Source organism: Amphiura filiformis, chromosome 4, assembly GCF_039555335.1.
Source record: "Amphiura filiformis chromosome 4, Afil_fr2py, whole genome shotgun sequence".
Classification (NCBI taxonomy): Eukaryota; Metazoa; Echinodermata; class Ophiuroidea; order Amphilepidida; family Amphiuridae; genus Amphiura; species Amphiura filiformis.
In genome coordinates, this window is record NC_092631.1 from 58,292,752 (window position 1) to 58,318,365 (window position 25,614).

At 37.2% G+C, this 25,614-nt stretch overlaps 1 protein-coding gene across 1 annotated transcript in view; it reads right to left on the reverse strand.

Annotated features, from left to right (window-relative positions):
- LOC140151124 (dyslexia-associated protein KIAA0319-like protein) overlaps positions 1–19,312 on the reverse strand; it is a 106,283-nt gene extending 86,971 nt beyond the window's left edge. Inside the window, exons 1-2 of the mRNA XM_072173347.1 lie at positions 19,180–19,312; positions 14,105–14,467 (exon numbers count right to left, since the gene is read on the reverse strand). Coding sequence (XP_072029448.1) covers positions 14,105–14,168 — 64 coding nt within the window. The 5' untranslated portion in view covers positions 14,169–14,467; positions 19,180–19,312. The remainder of the gene's footprint in view (positions 1–14,104; positions 14,468–19,179) is intronic.
- Between the last annotated feature and the right edge of the window lie 6,302 nt (positions 19,313–25,614).

A 25,614-nucleotide genomic window follows, 5' to 3' on the forward strand; every position in this document is an offset into this window, starting at 1 on the left:
GATACTTTTAATTTTGATTCATGTGGATGAGATATGACCACCATACATGCCTACTATATTATGATGTCAAGATAAAAACTTGCTTTATGCAGGTCCACAAATCGCTACAAAAACTGACCATGTCGGATGGAATTGATAGCAATTGAGGGTTCCCCACGAATTTTTAGCCCATTTTCTAGTTAAGTCTTCCGAATTCTGCCAGTTTCGCATCAGAAAATTCGAAAAAGAATTTATAACTCTGAAAACATGAAATTTGTGAGAGAGCAGGAACCGATGCGAACCAGGGCTAACTTGCGCCATGGGTCATAGGTGCATTCTTTTAGCTTTTGGCGCACACAAATTACCATTTAGAGATTGCTGAGAGGTCATTTGATTTTGAACCTTTTATTTCTATTGTTTTAGATCCATGCATCGTTTCACAAAATTTCTTATTTTTGACTCCTTGTTTAAAAACCTAGCACTACCCCTGCAGCAAAGGTACCAGTATGTTATTTCGCTAGCATTAAGGTTTAGCTCATATTGCAATATTTTTGTCTACGATTTGATTCTAATAAACACCCTTTTTGAAAAATGTAATGCCCCCCCCCCCCCGAGCAATTTATTAGGAACAATGCAGTACAATTAACCATATTGTAAAAAAATAGAAATGCTAAATAAATAAGCCAGTGCAGAATTTCAGATATGATCTGATTCATCTGACATTTAAAAATTCAATGTTAACACTAGTAGTACTAGGATGAGTACTGTACACCAATTATCAAATTATGCTGCCTGCCATATGGATATCTTGTCAAGTCTCATTCAATGACCTGCCTGCACATTTGTGTTTTCTATTATAAGCTGTGCATGGTTAGTTGATTGTCATAAAGTGGCAACTTGTAATTTTATACAGGTCTATAAAGCCTTTTGTTATACAGATAATGAGGTTTATGCACTGATAGTTCTTGGCAGTGGCGTAGCCAGTGGGGGAGGGTGGCGGTGCCCCCGCTTCGTCATGGCCGTCCGGTTCATGTAAGGCCGTCGATAAACGGAAGGTGTTGGTGAAAAAAAATTGGGTTAACGATAGACTATTTTTTAACAAAGTCACAGAAAAAAGGGGAGAATTATAACAAAATTGTGAATGAAATTCAATTTTACATAAAAATTTTGTGTTTTTATGTTGGTACCGCCTATAATCCTTTTTTTTTTTTTTTTTTTTCCTTTTTTCAAACTAAGAAAAAGGTTCAACAAATCACAACTTCCGTCGGCAAAAAATATTTTTGTTGGTACATTTACAAGTTGTGCCCCCTCGGTTCTAAAATCCTGGCTACGCCACTGGTTCTTGGAACTTCCTTGAGATTCAAAGTTTGTGAAATATCCTGAAAGTGGTAGAAAATCTTGAAAAACGGTGTGAAATTGGCCACAAATACCCCAAAACGGACTGATAAACTACATGTAATTAAAAATATGTACATCTTGGCCACAAAAAAATCCTGAAATCTAGAAAAATCCTGAAGAATCACACCCCTGTTGTAGACACAACATAAGGAAGGATATCAGCACTTTACATACAAAATGAAAGAATTTCCATATAATTTCTTCATATCAAGGGCAGTAATCAAAAGAGCACTTCATGCTTCAGTAAATAGTACGGTACTGAGTTTTCAATCCAACCATGGTCAGTCTGTGTATTTTGTCTTGTACTAAAGGAGTATGACTGTATGATAGACATGCTCATCATAATAAATTCATGACATACATGTGTAAATCATAAAATGTAATGATCAATTAATATCAAATTGGTTAATTTTTATTATCAAACCTGATTTATGGAATCACCTGATGGATTAGTCATCATTCCCATCTAGATTGCCACTGATACACTGAATAAGCGGTTTGAGTTACAGACAATTGCTCTATGCATATACAATATAACAATGTTTTCCTTCAGTTTCCTCCAGATGAGTATGATAAACATTACAAGAACAATACATTTTTAAAGATCCACACCTGCATTATAATTCTGTGAATGTCACTATCTTCAGTAGATAAGGTTAGGTATATCAAATTTTCATATCTTTGTGATTAGAATTTTGTTGTTGTCTACCACTCCCAACAGGACACCTAAATTTGTCTGACTGCATGACATATTTTGACCCTTACAGTGGCAGCACCATGTTTTTTGGTGGGTGCATAGGGGGGGGGGTGAATTTCAGGAGGAGTAAAAGATCATGCAATATCTGCAAACTTAGTTGTTTTTGTTTGGTTTTGTTGTTGGGGGGGCAACTAGGGGGTAAGATCTGATTGGGGCCATTTTCCCTCATGCCCCCTCCCTCATGGCGCAGCAGCTTGTTCATATCATTTTAAGGGCAGAGTAATGGGAGACACATTCGTCCACACCCGAATTTGAGATTTCTTGATATTTATCAACACTAAGATGTATTCTTTCACTTGAAACTGATAAAATACAACTTCCTAATATTTACTTGTATTTTTGCTTGATTTATTTCACTCTTTTCAACTCTAAAAAGTCACATGGCTCAAGACAGCTTAGTAAATTGGCGGAAATAATGAGTCAGAAATGCGCTTGAATGCGAAATATTGTGATTACTGCACATGATTCGCGTCAGCGTGACGCATAACTCTTCAGCGTATGTCCAACGCAGTCAAGGCGCATTAGGTATGTTATTAACGCCAGCAAATGTGATGTAAACAAAACACAAATTTGCAGTGAAAAAGCCACTTAGATTTTTTTTTTTTTTTTGGATTTAGGCGCACTAAAAGCAGACATTATAGATTCATTGGTGCAAAAAGATGCATATTTAGACCATACACCAGATACAGCTTTTACAAGCGTGAAAGTCTTGCCGTTTTAAAATATAAGGACCTTTTCGATTTCTCAGAGTTCATTTTTGACAATATTGTACGATTTTTGTGACAAGATAACTCGAAAAATATGCAAGCAAAAGGTAAACTTTTTGCACTATCGTTTAGAGCACATCAGAGTCTAGGGAAGGTTTTCTCATTTTTTTAAAATATTTGTTTTAAACAAAAATATACACCATTATGTGCAATTTTTCGCTTAGAGTGACAAAATTGCCTTTTTCACATGTTTTTTGCAATATTTCGAAAAATAAGACAAATTTCAAAAAAATTAAAAAAACCTTCCCTAAGTTCATGTCTCTTCTCCATGAAAAATTTTTTTACTCCGAACGGATTTTTTTTTAAGTTGTCACAAAAAAATTGGGGTAAAAGAGTGCATTTTTGTCATTTTTTCAAAAACTCGAGATTTTTGAACATATCTGACGTCACCATGGGATTCCATGACTCTCATTTCCTTTCCAAAAATGTATAGTTTTATATACTTTGGACATACAATTCAAAAATAATGATGCTCGAAAAGGTCCGTGTTCTTTCCCATTACTCTGCCCTTAAATGATTGAAAAACGTTGTATGTGTAACAAGGTTGAACCAACTGGTTATAGTTTACGCTTGTGTCCATAGACATCTGAAGCTGGACCTGATGCCTTGATTTTATTCATAACCCTGTTTGTCCCCAATTAAGTACTTGTAAAATTTGCATGATGTGCACACACACACATATCAATATTCGTCTCACTTTCAAATGAGTTCTAGTTGCACCTATCTGTTTGGGGTCAGTGTATTCTAAATGAAAATGGAAACACCTATAACACACAAGCCATGAAGTAAATTGAATCTGACACAGACACTGTTCTGAATGCTTTCATGTATTTGTGTGAAATACAACACACATCCAAACACAATATTCAGATAAAAATTTAATGCACATGTCAAGGATATGCCAACCTTTACATGTCATACAGATCAAGCATGCATAAATTCCCCAGGATAATTTATTTTTAAACAACAAAATGTAAACTAATACGGTACTGTAAAAGTGGTAGGCTTCAATTTTGCGTGTGCAAATGGGCTGTTCAAGTTTAAATCCATACACCCCTATGGAAAACATGACCTGAATCTTCCACACAGGGAGTGTGAATTTCAAATGGAGTCACCCATTATTAAGTAACCCCATTTGAAATTCACACTCCTGTGTGGAAGATTAGGTTGAATAATCTTCCATAGGGGGTATGGATTTCAACTGAATAACACAATTTTGAACTACTTCACTTGCTTTTAAAATTCACAATTTTAGTTTTGGTAGGGTGTGCCACTGAGAATTTGAAAGTCGACCCATCAATATACTAATTTGGACCCATCGATATACTAAAAGTCAAAATTTTCCACCCATATACCAAAATTCCTAGAAAAAGGGGTCATTGTCTTGATATACCTAAAGGCTGAAAATGCTACCCATGTTTACGGCATGTCTCCGTATGGCCATTTGTACTGAGTACCCCCACCCCACCCCCCCACCCCGGATATATGTATCTCAAAATATGGATGCTGTTTTTTGATCTAACACTGCCCAGGAATGTCAGTGGATAATCCTGGATATCCACGGTTCCTCTGCATCTGCTGTTACATAGATTTCACCTTGTGCCCTTATTTGCTGACGTTTACAAATATAAACATGTACCATGTTCTAAGAACTATCAGTGCATAAACCTCATTTACATTTGTAATAGCAAAAGGCCTAGGTATTAAAATTACAAGTTGCCACTTTATGACAATCAACTAACCATGCACAGCTTATAATAATAGAAAATACAAATGTGCAGGCAGGTCATTGAATGAGACTTGACAAGATATCCATATGGCAGGCAGCATAATTTGATAATTGGTGTACAGTACTCATCCTACATGTAGTACTACCGTATTTCGTCAAATAAACGCCCCTGGGGGGCGTTACATTTTCCCAAGGGGGGGCGTTTATTCAAGGTCAATTTTAGAACGATAATTCCCGTTAAAATCATTAGGTAAACTAAAACACATGCTAAAATGACGAACTATGAACTAGAAACACTGACTTCTGGCTCACTTCCGGGTTTCTGATCCAGATTTTCGCCAATTATTGGCGCTTTATTATCGACCATGTGCGCAACTTGGTAAAAGCTACACAAGATAGCATGGAAATATCGGCATTTTTGAAACATCTGGATTGAAAAAAGTGGAGGGGGGGCGTTTATTTGAGGGGGTGACTATTTGACTAAATACGGTATTTAATTTGTAAATGTCAGATGGATGGAGATGATATCTGAAATTCTGCACTGCCTTATTTATTTAGCATATATTTTTTTGCCATGTGAAAATGTGTGTTGTATTTCACACAAATACATGAAAGCATTCAGAACAGTGTCTGTGTCAGATTCAATTTACTTCATGGCTTGTGTGTTATAGGTGTTTCCATTTTCATTTAGAATACACTGACCCCAAACAGATAGGTGCAAATAGAACTCATTTGAAAGTGAGACAAATATTGATATGTGTGTGTGTGCGCACATTATGCAAATTTTACAAGTACTTAATTGGGGACAAACAGGGTTATGAATAAAATCAAGGCATCAGGTCCAGCTTCATATGCAAAAATTTGGTGTGCACCTGAGAAGGTTGCCTCTAACATCTCCCTACAGAATTACTCATAATTACTTGGTTTTTTACTCATCACCAGTAATATTGTGCATTTGGACATTTGTTTTTTACATCAGTGACCACTCTGGACAACCTTGAAGATTTTTCTGGAATCTCTGAGAAGCAGGAAAGTGAATCTTATTTTTGATCATCACACCCTTTCTCTATATACATGGCATCCATATATAGAACCAGTGTAATAACTCTACTCACTTTTGACTATGTACTTTCCATACTTGGTTGCACATTATTGATTGTGTTTTTAACACCTTCATCTAGTACTGAAGTGCAAATCACCTATTTCTCAAGTACTACGATGTGTTATAATAGAGACCAGCTCTTGACTTACAATGCTAATGGTAAAGTGTCTCAACAAGTTTGGAATACAATCTTGGAACTTGGTATAAACTCTAAGAAGCCTACCCATAGAGGCAGTAAAGGAAGCAGACCAAAGTTAAAGCAAAAACTCAATGTAGATAATACTAGCAACTTTCAGACATTGGACAAGATTTGCCTTACTCAGTTCGCTTTGTGGAATGCCCGCTCCATCAGAAATAAAACTATCCGTAGCTCTGAATATGTTCTTGCCAATGATATAGATTGCCTTATCATCACTGAGACATGGTTAAAGAAGTCTGAACCAGTCGTCATAGGCGAGTTGACCCCTCCAGGTTACTCATTCCTGAGTATCCCCCGTGACTCACATACTTATGGTGGTGGTATCGGTGTACTTTTTAAGAATGAGCTGAAACTACAAATCTTTGAAACAGGAAAATCTTTCCGTGCTTTTGAGCATTGTTGTTTCACCAACATGTCAAAGAATCTATATTACTTTGTGATTTATAGCCCTCATACATCCTCAGGAAATGACATAAAGACAAGCGAGTTTCTCGCAGAATTTGATCTATTTGTGGATTTTCTCAACTCGCTTGGTACAAAAACAGTAATATCTGGTGATTTTAACATACACGCTGAATGCCCTGAAAGGCCAGAGGTAGTCCATTTCATGACAACGTTAGAGAGTGCAGGTTTTCACCAGCATGTAATTGGCCCTACACACATATCTGGAAGCACCTTAGACCTGGTTTTCTCACGCATAGAAGAGAACCTTGTTACGGATTGTGTTGTAGATCCTCGCCTTTCAGATCATCATGTGGTTTGTTTCAAAATTTGCCAACAGAAATCTCATTCTCAGAAACAAGTCATAGTATCACGCATAGCTACATTTGATGGATGTTCCATCATTTGAGGCAGATTTCCACTTACTGTTGGAGTCCTCAGGTTCCCAAATAGAAGATCTTGCTGACCACTATAATAGAGTCATTAAGACCACTTTGGACAAGCATGCTCCAGAAAAAAGATCTACCAGAAGCACAAGATTGCATCAACCGTGGTATAACAACTCTATCCATGAAGCTACTTGAGTGCGTAGGAAAGCATGAACGCAAGTGGAGGAAATCCAGGCTTGAAGTTGACCACCAACTGTATGTTGTTCAAAGAGAACATGTGAACAGCTTAATCTGTGTAGCGAAGCAAGAATATTATAAAGATGAACTTGCCCAAGCTGATACTAAAGCTGTTTTCAAGAAGGTTAACACACTATTAAATAGAAGCACTAAGGTTCTTCCAGCCCATGAGTCATCTCAAGATTTAAGTAACAAGTTTGCCTCATTTTTCAGTGAAAAGGTTTCTAACATATATAAGTGTCTTGAAAATGATGTTGTTGAGTTGTGTAATGAGACCTCCACTAATGTGGACCCTGAAAGAAGTGTATCTTGTTCTCTCACGAATTTCGATGTACTGAGTGAGAATGATGTTCTTGAGTATGCTCAGAAATCACCTGCCAAATCGTGTTGTCTTGATCCCATACCCACATGGTTTATTAAGCAGCATCCAGACATGTTTGTTCCAATCATAACAAAAATCACAAATGATTCCCTGATGACCGGCGCTTTCCCAGCATGCTTGAAACAAGCAATTGTGACCCCGCTAATTAAGAAGTAATCTCTCAACCCTGAAACGCTAAAGAACTACCGCCCTGTTTCAAACATTCCTTATGTGTCCAAGGTAATTGAGAAACATGTCATCAAGCAAATCTCTGCTTATATGGAGAGCAATGAACTTTGTGACCCTTTACAGTCAGCGTACAGGCCTCTCCACAGTACGGAGACAGCGTTATTAAAAGTGAAGAGTGACATCATGCAACATCTTGCCAAGCGTGAAGGCGTGTTTTTGGTCCTTCTGGACCTTAGCGCAGCCTTTGATACTGTGAATCATTGTGCTCTCCTAAACAGGCTTACCAGTGACTTCTGCATTGGTGGAGTGGTGTGGAAGTGGTTCCAATGTTACCTTACAGGCAGATCATCTCGTGTTAGTGTAGACGGTACACTGTCTGAACCTCAACCTCTGAGCTTTGGATTACCTCAGGGATCTCTAGTTGGACCGCTGGGTTTTTCAATGTACACCTCTCCAATTCGCCATATCATCAACAGATTCGGTCTTTCATATCACATCTACGCTGATGACATACAATTATACATCAACTTTGATCCCGAAATCTATCATCCATCACTGATGCGCTTGTTTCGCCTCACAGCTTGTAGCAGTGAGATCAAAATATGGATGACCAGGACTTTGCTGCGCCTGAATGACGAGAAGACTGAATTCTTTGTTGCGGTATCTGGTTACCAAAAAGCCAAATATGCCGCCTGTTTCTCTTCGGATTGGTGACATGGAGATTCTGCCGACTGAAAATGTTCGGAACTTAGGTGTTATTTTTGATCGTCAAATGACAATGACATCACACATCAGCTCACTTAGTTCAAGTTTGAATTATCAGCTTCGTAATATATCCCGGGTTAGACGCTTCTTGGATGATGACACATGCCACCTTGTTGTTAGAAGTCTTATACTGTCTCGCATTGACTATGGAAGTGGGCTCCTTCTGGGTAGTAATACATCTGACATTCAAAGGTTGCAAAGAATCCAGAACTGGGCATCCAAACTCATTTGCCGCAGAACAAAACAGGACCATGCTACGCCTTGTTTACAAGAATTACACTGGCTTCGGATCAGAGAGAGGATCATTTTTAAGATCATGATGATTATTTTCAAATGCCTTAATGGATCAGCCCCCTTTTATATGACTGATCTGCTCTCTCTGTATTGTCCAGCCAGAGCTGGCCTCAGATCCGCTTCTGATACCACACGTCTTTCTGAGATCAACAGTGTCAAATTGCTGAAAACTGCTACAAACAGGTCTTTTGTTCATTCAGCACCACATATTTGGAACAATCTGCCCACTACCATCAGGGAATCAAATACATTGTTTGGTTTCAAAAAGGGTCTAAAAACTTACTTATTTGCTGCTTATGAATAGTTTGTTCCACAGTGGTCATAATTATTATGTTCTTTTGTATTTAATTAATCTGGTTTCATCTTTTGCCATGTTATTTTGTAATTTTTATCATATGCGCTGCGCTCTTTATGTATGTAGCGCTATATAAATGCTTCAAATGTACATGTATGTATGTATGTATGTATATGCCTATGAGCTCCTATGGACACACAAAAAAAACAGGCCTTGTGTTTATATTTTTCCAGGCGAGTTGGCAACAGCTCCCCTTGATGGTATTAAGGTGAGCTGTTCAAACCACTCCCCTGAAATTTGTAAGGAGATTGGTCAAGCTGTTATGGAGAGTGGTGGGCGAACTAGGAGAGTTGTTCTAAATAATTAATGCAGGCCTTGTCTTTTGAAAATTGCTGGCGAGTGACAAATTACTCTCCTCAAAACTTGTCAGGTGAGCTGTAGGTGAGTGATTTTGATCACTTGTATTATTATTCCACCAAATGTAGGCAAATGATAAAAAGCTCTCCTCAGCTTCATTTTAGGCGAGTGATGGCGGGTGATCACTCTCACTCGCCTCAAAAGACAAGGCCTGTTAATGCCTGATAAAGGACACCAAGAATGTAAATTTATACATGTAATTTTGAATTGGGTAAAATCTATCAATAGATTTCTAGTACCGTTATGTTTTTGATATGTGGTCACAATTTGTAAATAAAGTTCTGTAAAACTATTGGGTACTGGTCAAAGTAATAAAAAACAGCATTTGTGAGGCAAAAACACGACTGAATATTTCTAGATGATACTGTCTGTCACTAATGTGCATGTACAGTGTTCTTTAAAAAAAATTGACAAGCTGTACACGTAAAACATCTTTTGGAAGCACATAATTATATGACTGAGGCAAAAAAAATAAGTGTGTCACACAATTTGGTGTGTATAGAATGAAACATTCAAATTCAAGTCCTGTCAGCGCAATTCTCACATCATTTCTACTGCATATCTATTGTATAAAAATCGTCCTGCCTGAGTGATGTGTCTCCATTTGCACAAAGTACTAGCTAGTAATTAATGGAAAACAATCTACTATGTAGTTACCCTCCTACAGCAACAATAAGTATGGTGTGCATTGTGCATTTAGCCGTGCATTGTGCCGGACGCGAGTTGTTAAACGGTGATGAACAACGGTGAAACATGATTGAATCCCTTTCAACAACGAAAAGAAGCTAAAGATCGTATAATTCACGATTATTTCACAAGGAAATGTCAGTTAATCATTGTCACTAAGCCTTACAAAAACTTCGATGATTTCTCCGTTAATATCAGCAATAAAACGGCAAAGTTTAGCCGCTACCTGAAAAATACTGAATTCAACTTGTAAGCTTGCATACGCACAAAGGTTCCAGGCATGACGAATTTTACGCGCTCTCGCGTAACGCCAGTAGTCTCGCCGCGTATACGCTACAGTAAAAGTGTGGATTCATCACGGATTAACAACGGTTGGCTCCTGTACAAAGGTATAGGATGAGTTGTTGAATGATGTTATTACAACAAGCCACAGGTTAATAAGCAAGCCTCAATCTCAATGCACTGGAAGTAATCATCAGATAACAACAGGTATTGACAGTGACACTCCAAAACTTCATTATCATGTCTGAAATGTCAGTCATGATGAGACTACGCAGAGTTTGCAGAATTCCTCAGCAAATACAGTTCAAATAAGCCCCCTGAGTTAATGTTATATACGGTAACATATAACCTAATTTAGCATCAACAAGCACCCTTCCCTAACATTCATGCACCGCTGCAGAATTTTTCAAGTGGCATCTGTCTAAGTACCCCTCCTGAATGCACCGGTGCTACTAAATTCTGTCAAATATCTAGTATCATATAAATAAAATTTCTATCTATATACCTTCCCAGAATAGATTATCATAATTTTGACTTCAGAATCAGATACAGCCCAAAAGATTAGGATTAGGTTTTAGAGTTAGGATTAGGATTAGGGTCATCTATAGAGGATTCACACATTCTTTCATTATTTCAAGGAAGCCCAGCAGTTCTTCTGGGGTGAACCAAATCTGCCTGGTTATCAAATTAATCAGTGACCATGTGGTGACAATGTTATCTCTGAATTTGACAGGTGCTAATTGATGTTTGATTGTAATTGCATCACTTAGCACAGGAACAAATTCAGAGATAACCTTGTCACTGATTAATTTGATAACCACGCAGGTTTGGTGCACCCCAGAAGAATTGCTCTGGTGGGGCTTCCTCTTTAAAATCAAGTAGCCAATTACAAAAGAAGACCGAGAAATATATATAGTGTGTACAAGCTGATTCAAAAAGAAGTAAACACATGTTTGAGGGGCTGTAACTAGTACATGTATAAGGAATCTGGTTGTAGGAGGAGATCTCGCCCCTTGGTTGATGATTACCGTATTTCGTCAAATAGTCGCCCCCCCCTCAAATAAATGCCCCCACCACTTTTTTCAACCAAGATGTTTCAAAAATGCCGATATTTCCATGCCATCTTGTGTAGTAAGCTTACCAAGTTCCCCACATGGTTGATAATAGCATCAATAATTGGCGAAAATCTGGATTGGAAACCCGGAAGTGAGCCAGAAGTCAGTGTTTCTAGTTCATATTTCATCATTTTAGCGTTTTTTATCGTTCTAAAATTGACCTTGAATAAACGCCCCCCCTTGGGAAAATGTAATGCCCCCTGACGAAATACGGTATGTGTGCTTTATGTGACATTTTTGATCAAGTATGTCATGCTTTCTTGTTGTTTTTTACTGATTGTAAATTTCACATCAATTCAGCTTTTAGCTGCTACCGTGTCTTTTAATAAACCAAGGGTCTTTTTATCTTTTCACTTTTTGTAAGTTTATTGTTCAGAAATGAAAATGCAAGGGATAAAGAACAGTGAGTTGACCTGTACTGGTAACTTGAATTCATTGTTAACTTTGAAGTGGCCATGTGTCCTGAACTCGCCACCCTTAGCGTTACATCACAAATATCATGAATTTTTAAACCAATCGAGTTTCTAATTAGATTATCTCCACAATTATCAACCCTAAACTAGCACAAGTATACATTTTTGGAAAGCTGAAGTTATAAGCAATTTAAATATACACATTTCAACTCATTATACAGGGTGACCTTCAAGTTATAGAGGGTGGAATAAAAAAAGATTCGGATAAAAAATGGGTTACTAAATGCATTGCTTATTACCAGGCCTCCAGAAAATTTTCTGCTGTCTGGGAACTTAATGACAAGTGCTGGAAATTTTCTGTGAAATGACTGAAATAGGCCTATGTGCGCGTAGCGGACATCACGAGCGCGAAGTCCTAACGGCCGGGGTCCAGGGCCCGCTTAAGGGCCCTGGAAGCTCTCAGGGTTTAGATGCTCTCTCGTGCAATCTGAGCCTTATTTTGGAACAGTTTTCTATAAAAAATTTACATCCTTTTTCACAAAAAAACACAACTTAAAAGTATTACTGTCAAAACTCACAAATTTCCAACAATGTTGTCATTTTTTTTGTCGTAAGTTATAGTACATAATAGTATATGATTGATACAGGGTATAATCACATCTAGGGCTCAACCGATTATTGGATGTCGGATGTCGGTAAAAAAAATGCAAAAAACAATTTTATATTTATTTTTTAACATTTTTTTAGAAGTATTCTGCAACTTTGAAGAACCACTGGACCTATTCTGAAGGGCTAGGATTATTCACAGATAATTTGAAAAAAAATGGAAAAAATTGAAAAAAAATTACAGTTTGTTAATTGTTATCCTTAATGCAAACCATTAACTTGTGTTTACCTCTTCATCTATCACATATTATAAATGCATGGAAAACCAATGCATCTGTGATAGATGAAGAAATAAACATTAGTTAATGGTTTGCATATACAGGATAACAAACTGTAATTTTTTCGTAATTTTTTTCTGATTTTTTTTTTCTTTTTTTAAAATTAACTGTGAATGATCCTGAAATTTCATAATAGGTCCAGTGGTTCTCCAAGGTCGCCGAAAACTTTGGAAAAAAAAATTTGCAATTTTTTTTTCTGTGACCTCTGTGACCTTTCTGGGAACGCTGTTCCCGCGGTTTTTGGAGGCCTGCTTATTACCAACTTGCAGTAATAAACTGGAAGTAAACAACATTCATTTGGTTAGAGGATAGAGGGAGCCCACTGACTTTGGAAGAAACCAAAATCACCGCTGTTTGGTAATCTTGGAATACAGGGTGTTCCAAAGTATGTTAGAATTTTCTTACAATTCAACATATTTTGAACTGAAACATTTTGCCCTTAACCCATACAGAAAAAATAAATCCATATTTATATTCCTCATCAAATTTCCCTTCAGAAAATTTTAAATTGGAATAAAGTCCGAGAGCATTTCACTGTAGCTCTTCTGAAGCCTTCAAGGAGAACTGTTTAGAGCAATTTACAACAGAATGTAAGGAAAAAAATGGTTAACTAAGATGAGCTAAAAATCATTTTTTTGCTCTTTCCAATGATATTTCATTTAGAGCGGATTCCTTAGATCTCTCTCAAACTAGAATTTACATCTGCAATCTCACCCCATTGTTTTGTTTTGTTTGTTTTTGTTTTACTTTGGACCTACATGTAAGCTAGTGTCAACCAACCATGGTTGCAAAGAGGAGACAAAACCAAAAGGAAAAAATAATTGAAAATTCAAAAAAAATTCAAAAACATATAAAATTTGTCCTTGATGCAATTTGCGCAACATTTACAAAATACATTGTAGTTTTCCCCCAGATCCTAGCAAACAACATGCTAAATGTAGGCCTATTATCATGGCACATTTTTAGAGTCAGATCAGGCCTAGCTAAAGTTTGACTGAGCTCTGTTCTGCCCACACTTCCAAACACACACAAACAGCATACATTGTATTTTATAATTAGGCCACACAAAAAATTGTTTGATTGGTGTAACCCGACCGACCCTAAAATTAGGCCCGACCCTAGAGATTTTTTTTAGATTTTTTGCAAAAAAAATTAATTAATTAACTAATTTATTGATTTTTTTTTTTTTTAAGGAAGAAAAAAGTTAGTTCCAACGCAAGTTATCAAATGCAATTTACAGCTTTAAAAGTAAAAAAAATCCAGACCTACCTACCCTAATTTTTTTTTTTTTTTATATTATGCCAATCAAACAATTTTTTTGTGTGGCCTTATGCACCAACTCACCTGCTAATAATAACATGTTTAGAAATACCAGGATGACAATTTGACAAAAGTTCTGTGACACCATGTCTGATTGAAGTTAGTCCTCCTAGGGGCAACCATCAATAAATGTGTCCAATTTCCAGGACTCCTACACCCATCTTCTGTTCTCCTGCAGTCTGTAGGTGTTCGATGTTGATTCGCTTTACAAATACAGCAGTGTTGGTCTGCCCCCACCGTCTTTGGTTGGGAATTAGTGAGCATGTTTATAATGTCCTCCTTTTATAGGGTTTGGCAGGTGTATTCACATACGTTAGTCCCGCATTATCACTTTCACATGATACATTGGAGGTTCTAATTCAAGCATCACTTCTGATAGCAGCTTGTCTGTGAAAGAAAGAATTTTAGAAAAGAAAAAAGAACTTGATTACAAAAGAAAGTAAGTTTTGCAAATTCAAACTAAAATGTCTTTGTTTGACGTACATGTACATGTTTTGTTCAAACTACACTAGCTGCCTATTCATGCTAGGATTGTGTTTAAAATTGCTCTGCTGACACTAAACCTGATTCGTTCTGGAATAGCTCCTGCTTATTTGTCAGACCTCATGTGTCTCCTTATAATCCTCCACTGTCTGGAGATCCCCAAAGTACAAAAAGACAATCGAGGTAAAAGCCATTTAACGCCATGCTGTCAAGAAATCCCTGGAATGGAGAAAAGACACTGCAAGTTTGGCCATGCTCCAAATTAAAGATCCAACACAACTTTGTCACTATCAAACCAGCAGCCTATCTGTCTCCAATGACTCCAAATCTCACAGATCTAACCATCCTTCCAAACTCTGAGCGGCAAGTAATCATAAACAGGTAGGTACAGACATTGTAGAAGAACTTTATTTGATTTGCAAGTTCTAAGGCACTTGAACTTTCTTCTCAGTTTTAATTGTGTACATCATGTATTTACTGCGTTGAAACGCACTTGTCTCTGATTAGCTATTGCCGAGTGTAAATTTATGAATGAAATTTGAGCCGTACGCATTGTTAGCTCTGACTTTACAACATCACAGTAGTACGCGCTCGTCAAAGGTTTACTGCAAAAGATTATATCTGTCCTGCCTGTCCAGCGTACTATTATTTTGCACAACTTGCCACAAGGTCAAGAGGGTCCTATATCATATGCACAGTCCAGGGTCAGAATCTCGTTTCACAGCACTTGCGAGAATCAATCTTGATTCTTGCAGGAGATACGATCGACGAGGGTTCGAGCCTTGGGCTTGCCTTAGGTGAAAATTCTCTCCCTTCCCAAAAAGTTCCTATATGGTCGGGAATCCTTCAATTAAGTTCAGTTAATTAATTTCAGAATTTAATTGAAGAATTTCTTCTCGCCCCCATACACTGCTTATAAGTCGAACAACTGAATACATGCACAACGTGTGGACCAATATATTTTTGTAAACATTTAAGGCCTATAACAAAATGTATATTTTGTACAATTGTACAACTATCGTTTCTACCCTATGACCTATAAAAGTTACCTGTTATCAAAGTGTCCGCAAAAAACTGGTCATGGCAAGTATCTTTAAGGTTAGCCGAGAGTTTTTCATGCGCTTGATTTCAGAGGGGCGTAAGTTCATAACAGAAACAGCCATGCAGAAAATGAACAAGCGTACTAGGCCTACTTACAATAGAATATCGATCCACGGTCAAGACATGAAAAGGTTATGAAACTTGGCTTAGCTCGTGTCCGAGCTTGGATGCGGGGTGGCACAAGCCGTTTTAACAATTTTCACAAGGATTTTATCAATTTTAAAATTGATTGGGGGCACTTCGTCAAGCTACGCCCTGGAAAATGTGTTGATTTTGAATTTATAGCCTTGATATCTTTGATGAAATCAATGCTGCTATTCCCCTGATTTAGGCCTATACAATGTAAGGGTAGGCAATAACAACAATATCAAAAAGCAATTATTTGTAAATCGAATTTGGGATGAAAATCAACAAGACAGACTTAGCAGGCCTACAAATTTCTGAATTAATATATAAAGTGAAAAACAATCAATCACGATTCACTGCACTCAGCGAATCAATCAAATAAAACTAAAAAGAAAGGAGCAAGAAAGAATAAAGAAATAGTGAAAAAGAGAAAGAAAGAGAGAGAAAGAAAATGAACGAAAAAGAAAGAAAGAAAGAAAGAAATGAAAAAAAAAAGAAATGAAAAAAGAAAGGGAGAAAGAAAAGAGGAAAGAAAGGAAGTAAAAATGAGAAAAGAGAAAAAAAAAAATTCAGCCACACGGAGACTCGAACCCACAAAAATAGTTCATATTAGATACCCAGTCCAACGCTCTATCCACTCGGCCATAGATCAGCTTACGCAATTGACTGTTCTCAAAAGGGATGATATTGGATGCAATTGTCCTATGGACGCAATAAGTAGACCAAACACAACTATTGCCGGAGCTGGATCTTTACCATCCGAATCTTTTATTTCCTTTCATTTACACAGTTGATCAAGTGTCAACTGTGTTCTTCATACTTAATTTAATATCGCATATCACTTCAGACAGCTATATCATCTGATATTTTAAATAGATATAAATTCAAATTCATTAGCGCCTCAGACCGCTATATCATGTGGCTTATTCTTTAAAAGCAATATATATCAATCATTGAAATCATATATGTATCAGACAGCAATATCATCTGATACCCTTTTTACGCAATCAGACAGCTATATCATCTGATATTTTAAATAGATATAAATTCAAATTCATTAGCGCCTCAGACAGCTATATCATCTGGCTTATTCTTTAAAAGCAATATATATCAATCATTGAAATCATATATGTATCAGACAGCAATATCATCTGATACCCTTTTTACGCAATCAGACAGCTATATCATCTGATGCCATTTATGGTCCTGAAGTGAGCGACCCACTTCAAATCCCAAACAGCATATTTGGCTTGGACCTAATCATTACTCATTTCCGAATTAGGACAACCCCATTCAATTTCCAAACATCCTAATTTGGAATTGACATTAAATATTAAGTATGTGAAAACATTCCCAATGACTTGCTCAAATGCAGCAATGTATCTCCATTTTGATTCATATATTGGACAAAATGGTAAAAAGCAAAAGAAACAATGCCATTAAATATCATATTTTTTTATAAAGGGAGTGGTGGGTGGGTTTTAAAATTTTCCTGACCTCTTCGGATGGTATCGAAACAGCTTATGAATTTTCCGGCAACAATTTCTGTGAAAACAGCCACGCCCCCAGAACCGCTGCCTATGATTGGCTACTGGCACGCGACTCGACACAGGGCATGAATGCACAACAGGTGTCGGACTGATGTCACAACACGCATGGCACCACCTTTATTGATCTACAGGACAATGAAACCCTTTTCAACAAAACCCAGGGCTTATTACGCCAATGACAATTTTGGTTTTGATTGAAGTTTGCTCAATCAAAACCCGATTACATGATTACAATCGCGTCCGCATTATGGCTCTTAGAATAAACACGCATGTCGGCGCTGAAATTTTGAACGAACTGATGGAGGAAAACCTTGTTTTTTGCAAAACTAGCTTCAATTTGGAGTGAAAATCAAATGGAATAGCAATTGGCAGAATGTTGAGAAATAATGTAGGTATTCAGATGTCTAAATTAACGTCTCGTAATCAAGATATCGATAATTTCACAAACCAATTTTTTCTCAAGCAAATTCTCCAAAATTTTCCCCCAAAACGGGCTTTTAAAATTTAATCGGTACTGTATTTGGTTCTTCCCCATGGCAACATTATTTCTTTGATCGATTTGTAATACAATACTGAAAAAGAAGAAAACAATCGCTTTCGGTGTGGATTTATACGGAGCGCACATTTGAAAAAAAACCTCATGGAGCGTGTTTTTGATCTTGTGAACATGGTGGGTAAAAATGCTTTAAACGAAGGATTTTCAAATTTATTCTAATAATTTGTATATAACACACACAAAATGTTAAGCTACATCCAATGCACCAACATTTCACTCGCTGCGATATTTGATTACTGAGAAAACTCTGTTTTAGAGAACAACTTTATACGTCTTTTATACGTTTTTTATACGTCTCTTTGTGTAACCTTATGCTGAAAACTAAGGATATTCACGCAGGGAATTCGCCTCTCGAAAACCTCTACGAGGTTGTTAAGCATCGAGCACGCTGACTGGCTTAGCAATTATCAAAGTAGTTTTGTAAACCAATCAGGTTAGACGTACTTTACTGGCGGGTCACATGGGGTCACATTAATTAAGGCCGTCGCGTTCATTGATTGGCTTACTTAAATTAATAGTTTTGCAACCAATCACAAAGCGGGTTATATGGCGCCCGGCTGGCGGAAATTTTACACACATCCATGATGACGTCATGCCCCAGCGCCACGAGGTGGAGGCTTCGCTTTTCTGCGAAAGCGAGCGAGTGGTATAAAGTCAGTTTCACACCTGTGATTTAATGAAGCACATCATAAAATCTCTGAGCACATCCACAGCACATTTGACAGATAAAAATGAGATTTGCAATTCTGAACAACGGGATTCCATGAAATTGACGATTACCGGTATGTAAGTTATTCTGCAGGATCGGTAATAATTAACAGCTGGTCTGCTTTATTTGAAGTGCATATTGAAGTTTGTAAGTTTGTGACTTCGTATGTTATGTGCAATAGATATTATAGGAAGCTTAAATTGGCAGGCTCTCATGCAATTTATCCGTCTCTTCCGAACATATATTGACGTTCAGGGCAAGTCATACTGAAGTTGTCGATCGGGTTACGGACCTTTATTAACTAGTTTTCAAGTTGAGTTGACATCCATGATTCCGCGTATTATAAACGCTTAAAAACGACTTTGCAAAACATTTAAAATGTAAACAGCTTCAGCCATCATCATGATCATGATGATACATCCATAAGACTGGTTATAAGTACATGTATATTATTATCACATGATCATGATGATTTATGAACATACATGTTGTGTACATGCATGCAGCCATAAGCTTACCTACCTACCTGTTTCGCATTTTAAAACATGAAATGCGGCGCTCATTTAATATTTACCTTTAAAATTTACCTTGCATACACTCTTGTATAGGTCTTCGGAAAGTCATAAACTCCAGTGACGAATATAACAGTCACTACACTAAAATTGATGTTTTCTACAGAAAAAAAAACATTGGTCTTCGTCATTCGTATCATGCACACACGGATCCACGAAACAGATGGGTTGCTAAAAAAACTTCAGCCCAATCGTGGGTAAAATCACCATAAAGTCGCCCAATTTTCCCCTTAACTGTTGGTTTCTACGGGAGGAAAAATGCTGAAAATCTTTAAAAATCGCCCAATTGGGCTAGCAAATTATACACAGGGCTGAGGACACGTATGTGTAGATTGCACATTTTTACCAGTCGTTCATTTCTGAGTGTACAGGATATCAGAAGTACAACACTCGCCACGAACGATGTCATGATGAAAAGGGCGGCCAGGGGGAAGAGTTTAGGCGAAATAAGGGACGGGCCGTTCACAACTGAGACGAATATATTCGTCTCAGGTTCACAAACACTTGTAAGCATGGTATTATGAATTTCTGCATAATCGCACCCAACAAGTCATCCTGGAAGGGTCAACATCTGGAACGACACCAGTCTTATCTGGTGTGCCACAAGGAAGTGTTTTAGGACCTTTGCTGTTCTTGTTGTTTATAAACGACCTTCCTGACTGTATTTCGGCGGGTACAACAGCCAGACTATTCGCGGACGATTGTGTCCTGTATCGCCACATTAAATCGGAGGAGGACACACGTTTATTACAGCACGACCTGGATCATCTACAGCAATGGGAAAATGACTGGCAGATGAAGTTCCACCCCCAGAAGTGCCAAGTCATCCGCATCACAAATAAGAAGAAGCCTATTCAACAGCCATACACTATCCACAATCATACTCTCGAGGAGGTAGACTCAGCCAAATATCTTGGTGTTAATATCAGTAAGAACCTCAGCTGGAACCATCATATCAACTCCGTTACAAATAAAGCAAATGCCACCAGAGCGTTCTTGCAACGTAACCTTCACCAGTGTCCCAGAAAGACCAAGGAGATGTGCTACAGACCTTAGTACGCCCTATCATCGAATACTCCAGCATAATATGGGATCCTTCAACATCATGCAATGTCCAAAAGCTGGAGATGGTACAACGGCGCTTTGCACGGTTTGTTTATGGGGACTACAGAACCACCAGTAGTGTTACTGCCATGTTAGACCAACTCCAGTGGCCCACCCTTCAGGAACGCCGTGCACAGACCAAAGTGGTGATGATGTTCCGGATAGTTAAGTTGATGTTCCCCATACCTATCTGATTCCAACTATAGCACTGAGAGGACACTCAATGAGATACTTGATTCCCTTCGCCAGGACAGTTGTGTACCGGCAGTCATTCTTTCCGGACACCATTAGGCTATGGAATAACCTGCCTCAAGATCTCATCAACTGCACAGCCGTAGCTGGATTCAAGCAAGGTGTGCAGACCATCAAGCTCCGTTAAGCCAGCCTGGTTTTTTATCGCACAGTAGTTTGTAGAACCTTATCACCTGCACTGTATATATCTTTACTTGGCATGCACACAGCCATCACAGTACGTGATACGCCAGAGGCGGACTGTACTTTACGGAAGAGAGAGAGAGAGAGAAGGGGGGCCTGATGCAAAAAAAAATCATCGCAAAAATTTTTTGCCCCCCCCCCCTTTACAGACCTCAAAACTTTCTTGTATTCTGATTCCAATTAGGCATATGAGACTATGACCCGGACTGCCGTAATAAACATTACAAATTAATTAAAGAAAAAGGTTTGAAGAAAAAAAATCATTTAAAAAAGCGTACATAAATTCATTTCTGGCTTTAAGCAGAGCACAATTATTGTTTTAAAAGTTTTAAAACCATAATTTTTAATCTTTTATAATAAGTTTTCAACCCTGATTTTTTTTCTTTATCTGTACATTATGTCCCAACTTATAATGAATCCAGCCCAATTCATAAGGACAACAGAGCAAGTGTTTTAATTAAAGTCATTATGACTTTATACCCCACCCCCATAGAAGCGGCCGGCTAAGATAATATTAATAATTTGGTTTTCTTTCGTTTTACCTCATTATAGTTTTTCCTGGCAGTTGTTTTGTTACTAATATTTTTATAATTTATGGCAAAGAATATAGCCAAGTTTAGATCGACTGAAATCGATTAGGCCTAAAAAGAATTGTTTAATTGACGTAACCCGACCAACCATAAAATTAGGCCCAACCAACCTGATTTTTTTGGGGGTGGGTTTGTTTGTTGTTGTTGTTTTTGCAAAAAATAAATAAATAAAAATAAAATTAATTAATTAAATTTTAAAAAAAAACGAAGAAAAAGGTTCCAAGGCCTTTATCAAACACAATTTACAGCTTTAAAAGTAAAAAAAAATCCCGACCCAACTACCCTAATTTTTTTTTTATGTTTCGCCAATCAAACAATTTTTTAGGCCTTATTAAAATTTGCTAGAATATAGAAGCCTAGGACAATGCTAAGTATAGAGGTAGAGGACAGACACGGGGTGTGTTATCTTCAGTGGATACACTGCAAAAAAGTTGGTCAAATCTTTCTTCCTATTTGGTTGGGCAAACTCTTTTACTTATTTGTTGGTCACGGCTTGCCCAATAATAGTTAAATCTAAATTCTTATTGGGCAACCTCTTATTTTGACCATTTATTTATCTTTATTTTACTACGAGAGGAGTAAAGTTGGTTAAGTTTTTGGCCACGTAATTTATATACGACTGTTGTGCAAAATAAATCACATCAGTTGGGCTACTTTGTAGTAAATTGCGTGAATTACAAGTTGTTGGGCAAAAAGATGTAAAATGTTGAGCAAAGATTTCGATCATGCGCACTGTTGTCTTTTCATTGAACAACAGTTGGTCAACATTCTCGCGGTTCGGTTCTGGAAAGCACATTTTCGATCTTATGGTAAAATGGCGGATGACATGGGTGCAGTGGCTCCGGAACCGCCGGGGCCTGGGGGGCCCGGCCCCCTCAATAATTTTGGTGGGGGCCCAAGTACCCTAGAGCCCCCCCAATAATCTGAGGTAAAATTCATAATTTAAGGGTAAAATTCATAATTTTAGGGGTAAAATTCATAATTTTTTAGGCCTTATTAAAATTTGCTAGAATATAGAAGCCTAGGACAATGCTAAGTATAGAGGTAGAGGACAGACACGGGGTGTGTTATCTTCAGTGGATACACTGCAAAAAAGTTGGTCAAATCTTTCTTCCTATTTGGTTGGGCAAACTCTTTTACTTATTTGTTGGTCACGGCTTGCCCAATAATAGTTAAATCTAAATTCTTATTGGGCAACCTCTTATTTTGACCATTTATTTATCTTTATTTTACTACATTGTACGAGAGGAGTAAAGTTGGTTAAGTTTTTGGCCACGTAATTTATATACGACTGTTGTGCAAAATAAATCACATCAGTTGGGCTACTTTGTAGTAAATTGCGTGAATTACAAGTTGTTGGGCAAAAAGATGTAAAATGTTGAGCAAAGATTTCGATCATGCGCACTGTTGTCTTTTCATTGAACAACAGTTGGTCAACATTCTCGCGGTTCGGTTCTGGAAAGCACATTTTCGATCTTATGGTAAAATGGCGGATGACATGGGTGCAGTGGCTCCGGAACCGCCGGGGCCTGGGGGGGCCCGGCCCCCTCAATAATTTTGGTGGGGGGGCCCAAGTACCCTAGAGCCCCCCCCCAATAATCTGAGGTAAAATTCATAATTTAAGGGGTAAAATTCATAATTTTAGGGGTAAAATTCATAATTTTAGGGTAAAATTCATAAATTTTCGGGTAAAATTCATAATTTTAGGGTCAAATTCATAAATTTTCAGGTAAAATTCATAATTTTAGGGTCAGATTCATAATTTTAAGGTAAAATTCATTATTTTAGGGTATAATACAAAATGTAAGGTACAATTCATGTAAAAATGTATGCATGTCAAAAGCTTCCGCGCTTCGCGCGGGAGGGGGATACCCCCTCCCGCACCCACCCCCTTCAGCGTTTCGCGCCTCGGAGAAGGCCACAAATTTTGGGCCCCCCCCAATATTCTTCCGGAGCCTCTGGGGTGCTAGCAGAGTGGGGGGCTGGCACAGCTAATTGACACCTTTAAAGGTGAGTTTTCTCTAAATTAATTATAAATACATACATTATTACACGGTGTTACTTGCCTCATTTCATTCTGACCACTGTGTATGAAAAAATACTGAGAAATTTAGTGAAGTTGTTTTACGACATGTAGGCCTACATATGTACGAGTCAGACACTTGTGATATGCACGCATGGCCATGCATGCATGATGGCAGTCTGTACTGAGCAGTTAATAAGCTTACGTATCAGTTTTTTATTAATCAATCAAGTATTTGAAAATAACTTCACTAAATTTCTCAGTATTTTTTCATACACAGTGGTCAGAATGAAATGAGGCAAATAACACCGTGTAATAATGTATGTATTTATAATTAATTTAGAGAAAACTCACCTCACAATTGAAAAATATTTGCCCAACTAATTTGGCAAATATTTTGCTTAATAATTAAGCAAAAAATAAACCAACATATGAACCAATAATGTGTAAAATGCCCAACAGTTTAATCAAATTTTGTCCAACAATTGGTACAATCAACTATTTGCCCAACAATTATATTGAATATTGCCCAACAATTAGTGAAAAATATTTACCCAACTATGTTGGTCAAATATTTTGCTTAACAGTTATGCAAAAATAAACCAACATATGAACCAATACCGTGTAAAAATGCCCAACAGTTTGTTCAAATTTTGAACAATAATTGGTAAAAAAATTGCCCAACTATGTTGGGTAAATACTTTACTTAATATTTGAGCAAGTTTTTGTAAACCAACTGTTGGTCATAATTTTTGTACAACTCTTGTTGGTCAAATTTTGACCAACTGTTTCATGTGTTGTGTATAGACCAAACTGTTGGTCATTTTTTTGACCAACATTATTTGCAGTCATTGGCAGTGTAGCAATGCTCCAATCTCCGCGTGCTACCTTCATCATAGCAGATCAGAAGTTGTTTGCTGCAGTATGGAAGTTGGGTGCTGTATTCAGTAGATAGCAATGCTTTTTGTGCTATCCCAGATAGCTGGCTAGACAGATGAGATAATCTTTAGAAGAGTTGTTTGTGACAGCGTCTGTATAGATAGTATAGATTTCTGTGTGCTGTCTACAGTAGATTCCACAGTTTTGTGTATGTTGTTCTTTAGTATTATCGTTAGCAGAGCTACGTGTGCTATCTTCAGTAGATAGCAGGATCTTGTGAATTGCGGGCTATCATGTAGATCAGATCTTATATCTTATCTTTAAAGGATAGCAGTGGAGATTTATGTGCTATCCTCATAGATGTCAGATCTTTGTTTGCTATCTTCTGTCTGTCTGTGTCAGGTGGTTACTATCTTCAGCAGAGTAGAATGTTGTCTTTAATATGCTAGATATATGCTTTGTGTGTTTTTTCAGTATTTGAAGTCGATAGCAGATCTTTAACTTTGCATGCTATAATATAGCATAACTATTTTGCTATCTTCAGTAGATATCAGAGCTTTGAGAGCCAATTTTCAGTAGATAGCAATACTTTGTGTGATATTTTCAGCAGATAGCAGAGCTTTGTGTGCTACCTTATATTATTCTGAATTAGATCATTAGCAGAGCTCCGTTTGTTATCTACAATAGATACATTGTACGTGTAGTACTGCATGGCAGCAGATCTGTTTACTATCTTCAAAGGATATAATAGCAGAGGAAACTTGAATGATTATGTGATCTATTATAGCTGTGAGTCGATTCGATAGTTTGTATGCTATCTTCAGTAGATAGCAGAGCTTTTTTGTGCATGAGCTATCTTCACATAACAACATTTTAAAATGTTGTTATTGAATTTGAAAGTGTTATTGAAAATATTTTTGGGAAACCATTTTGTCCAATATTTTGTCAACACTTTGAATACAAAGAAATGCCCTTCTGATATCAAATAATTTAGATTTTTTTAAATACGCGATACAAATTTTATGACAAATTATTAAATTTTTTGATATATAACATAACAGTCCTCGAAGTAAACTTTATAAATCTAATGATATGTACTTCAAGTGTATGCATATAGCTGGGATGAAAAGCCGGCGATCAATTGAAAACTTTGACCTTTCATATTGAAGACTATACATTAACATTTTTGCCCCAAAAGACTTTTTTTTTTGGTGTTTTGGGGAAAATCCATATCTTCAATACGAAAGGTCAAAATTTTCAATTGATCGTCGGGGTTTCATCCAAGTTACATACAAGTCTTTAAGCACATATCATTAGATTTATAAAGTTTACTTTGAGGACTGTTAAATATCAAAAATATCAATTTTTAATTATTTGTCATAAAAACGGTATTGTATCGCGAATTA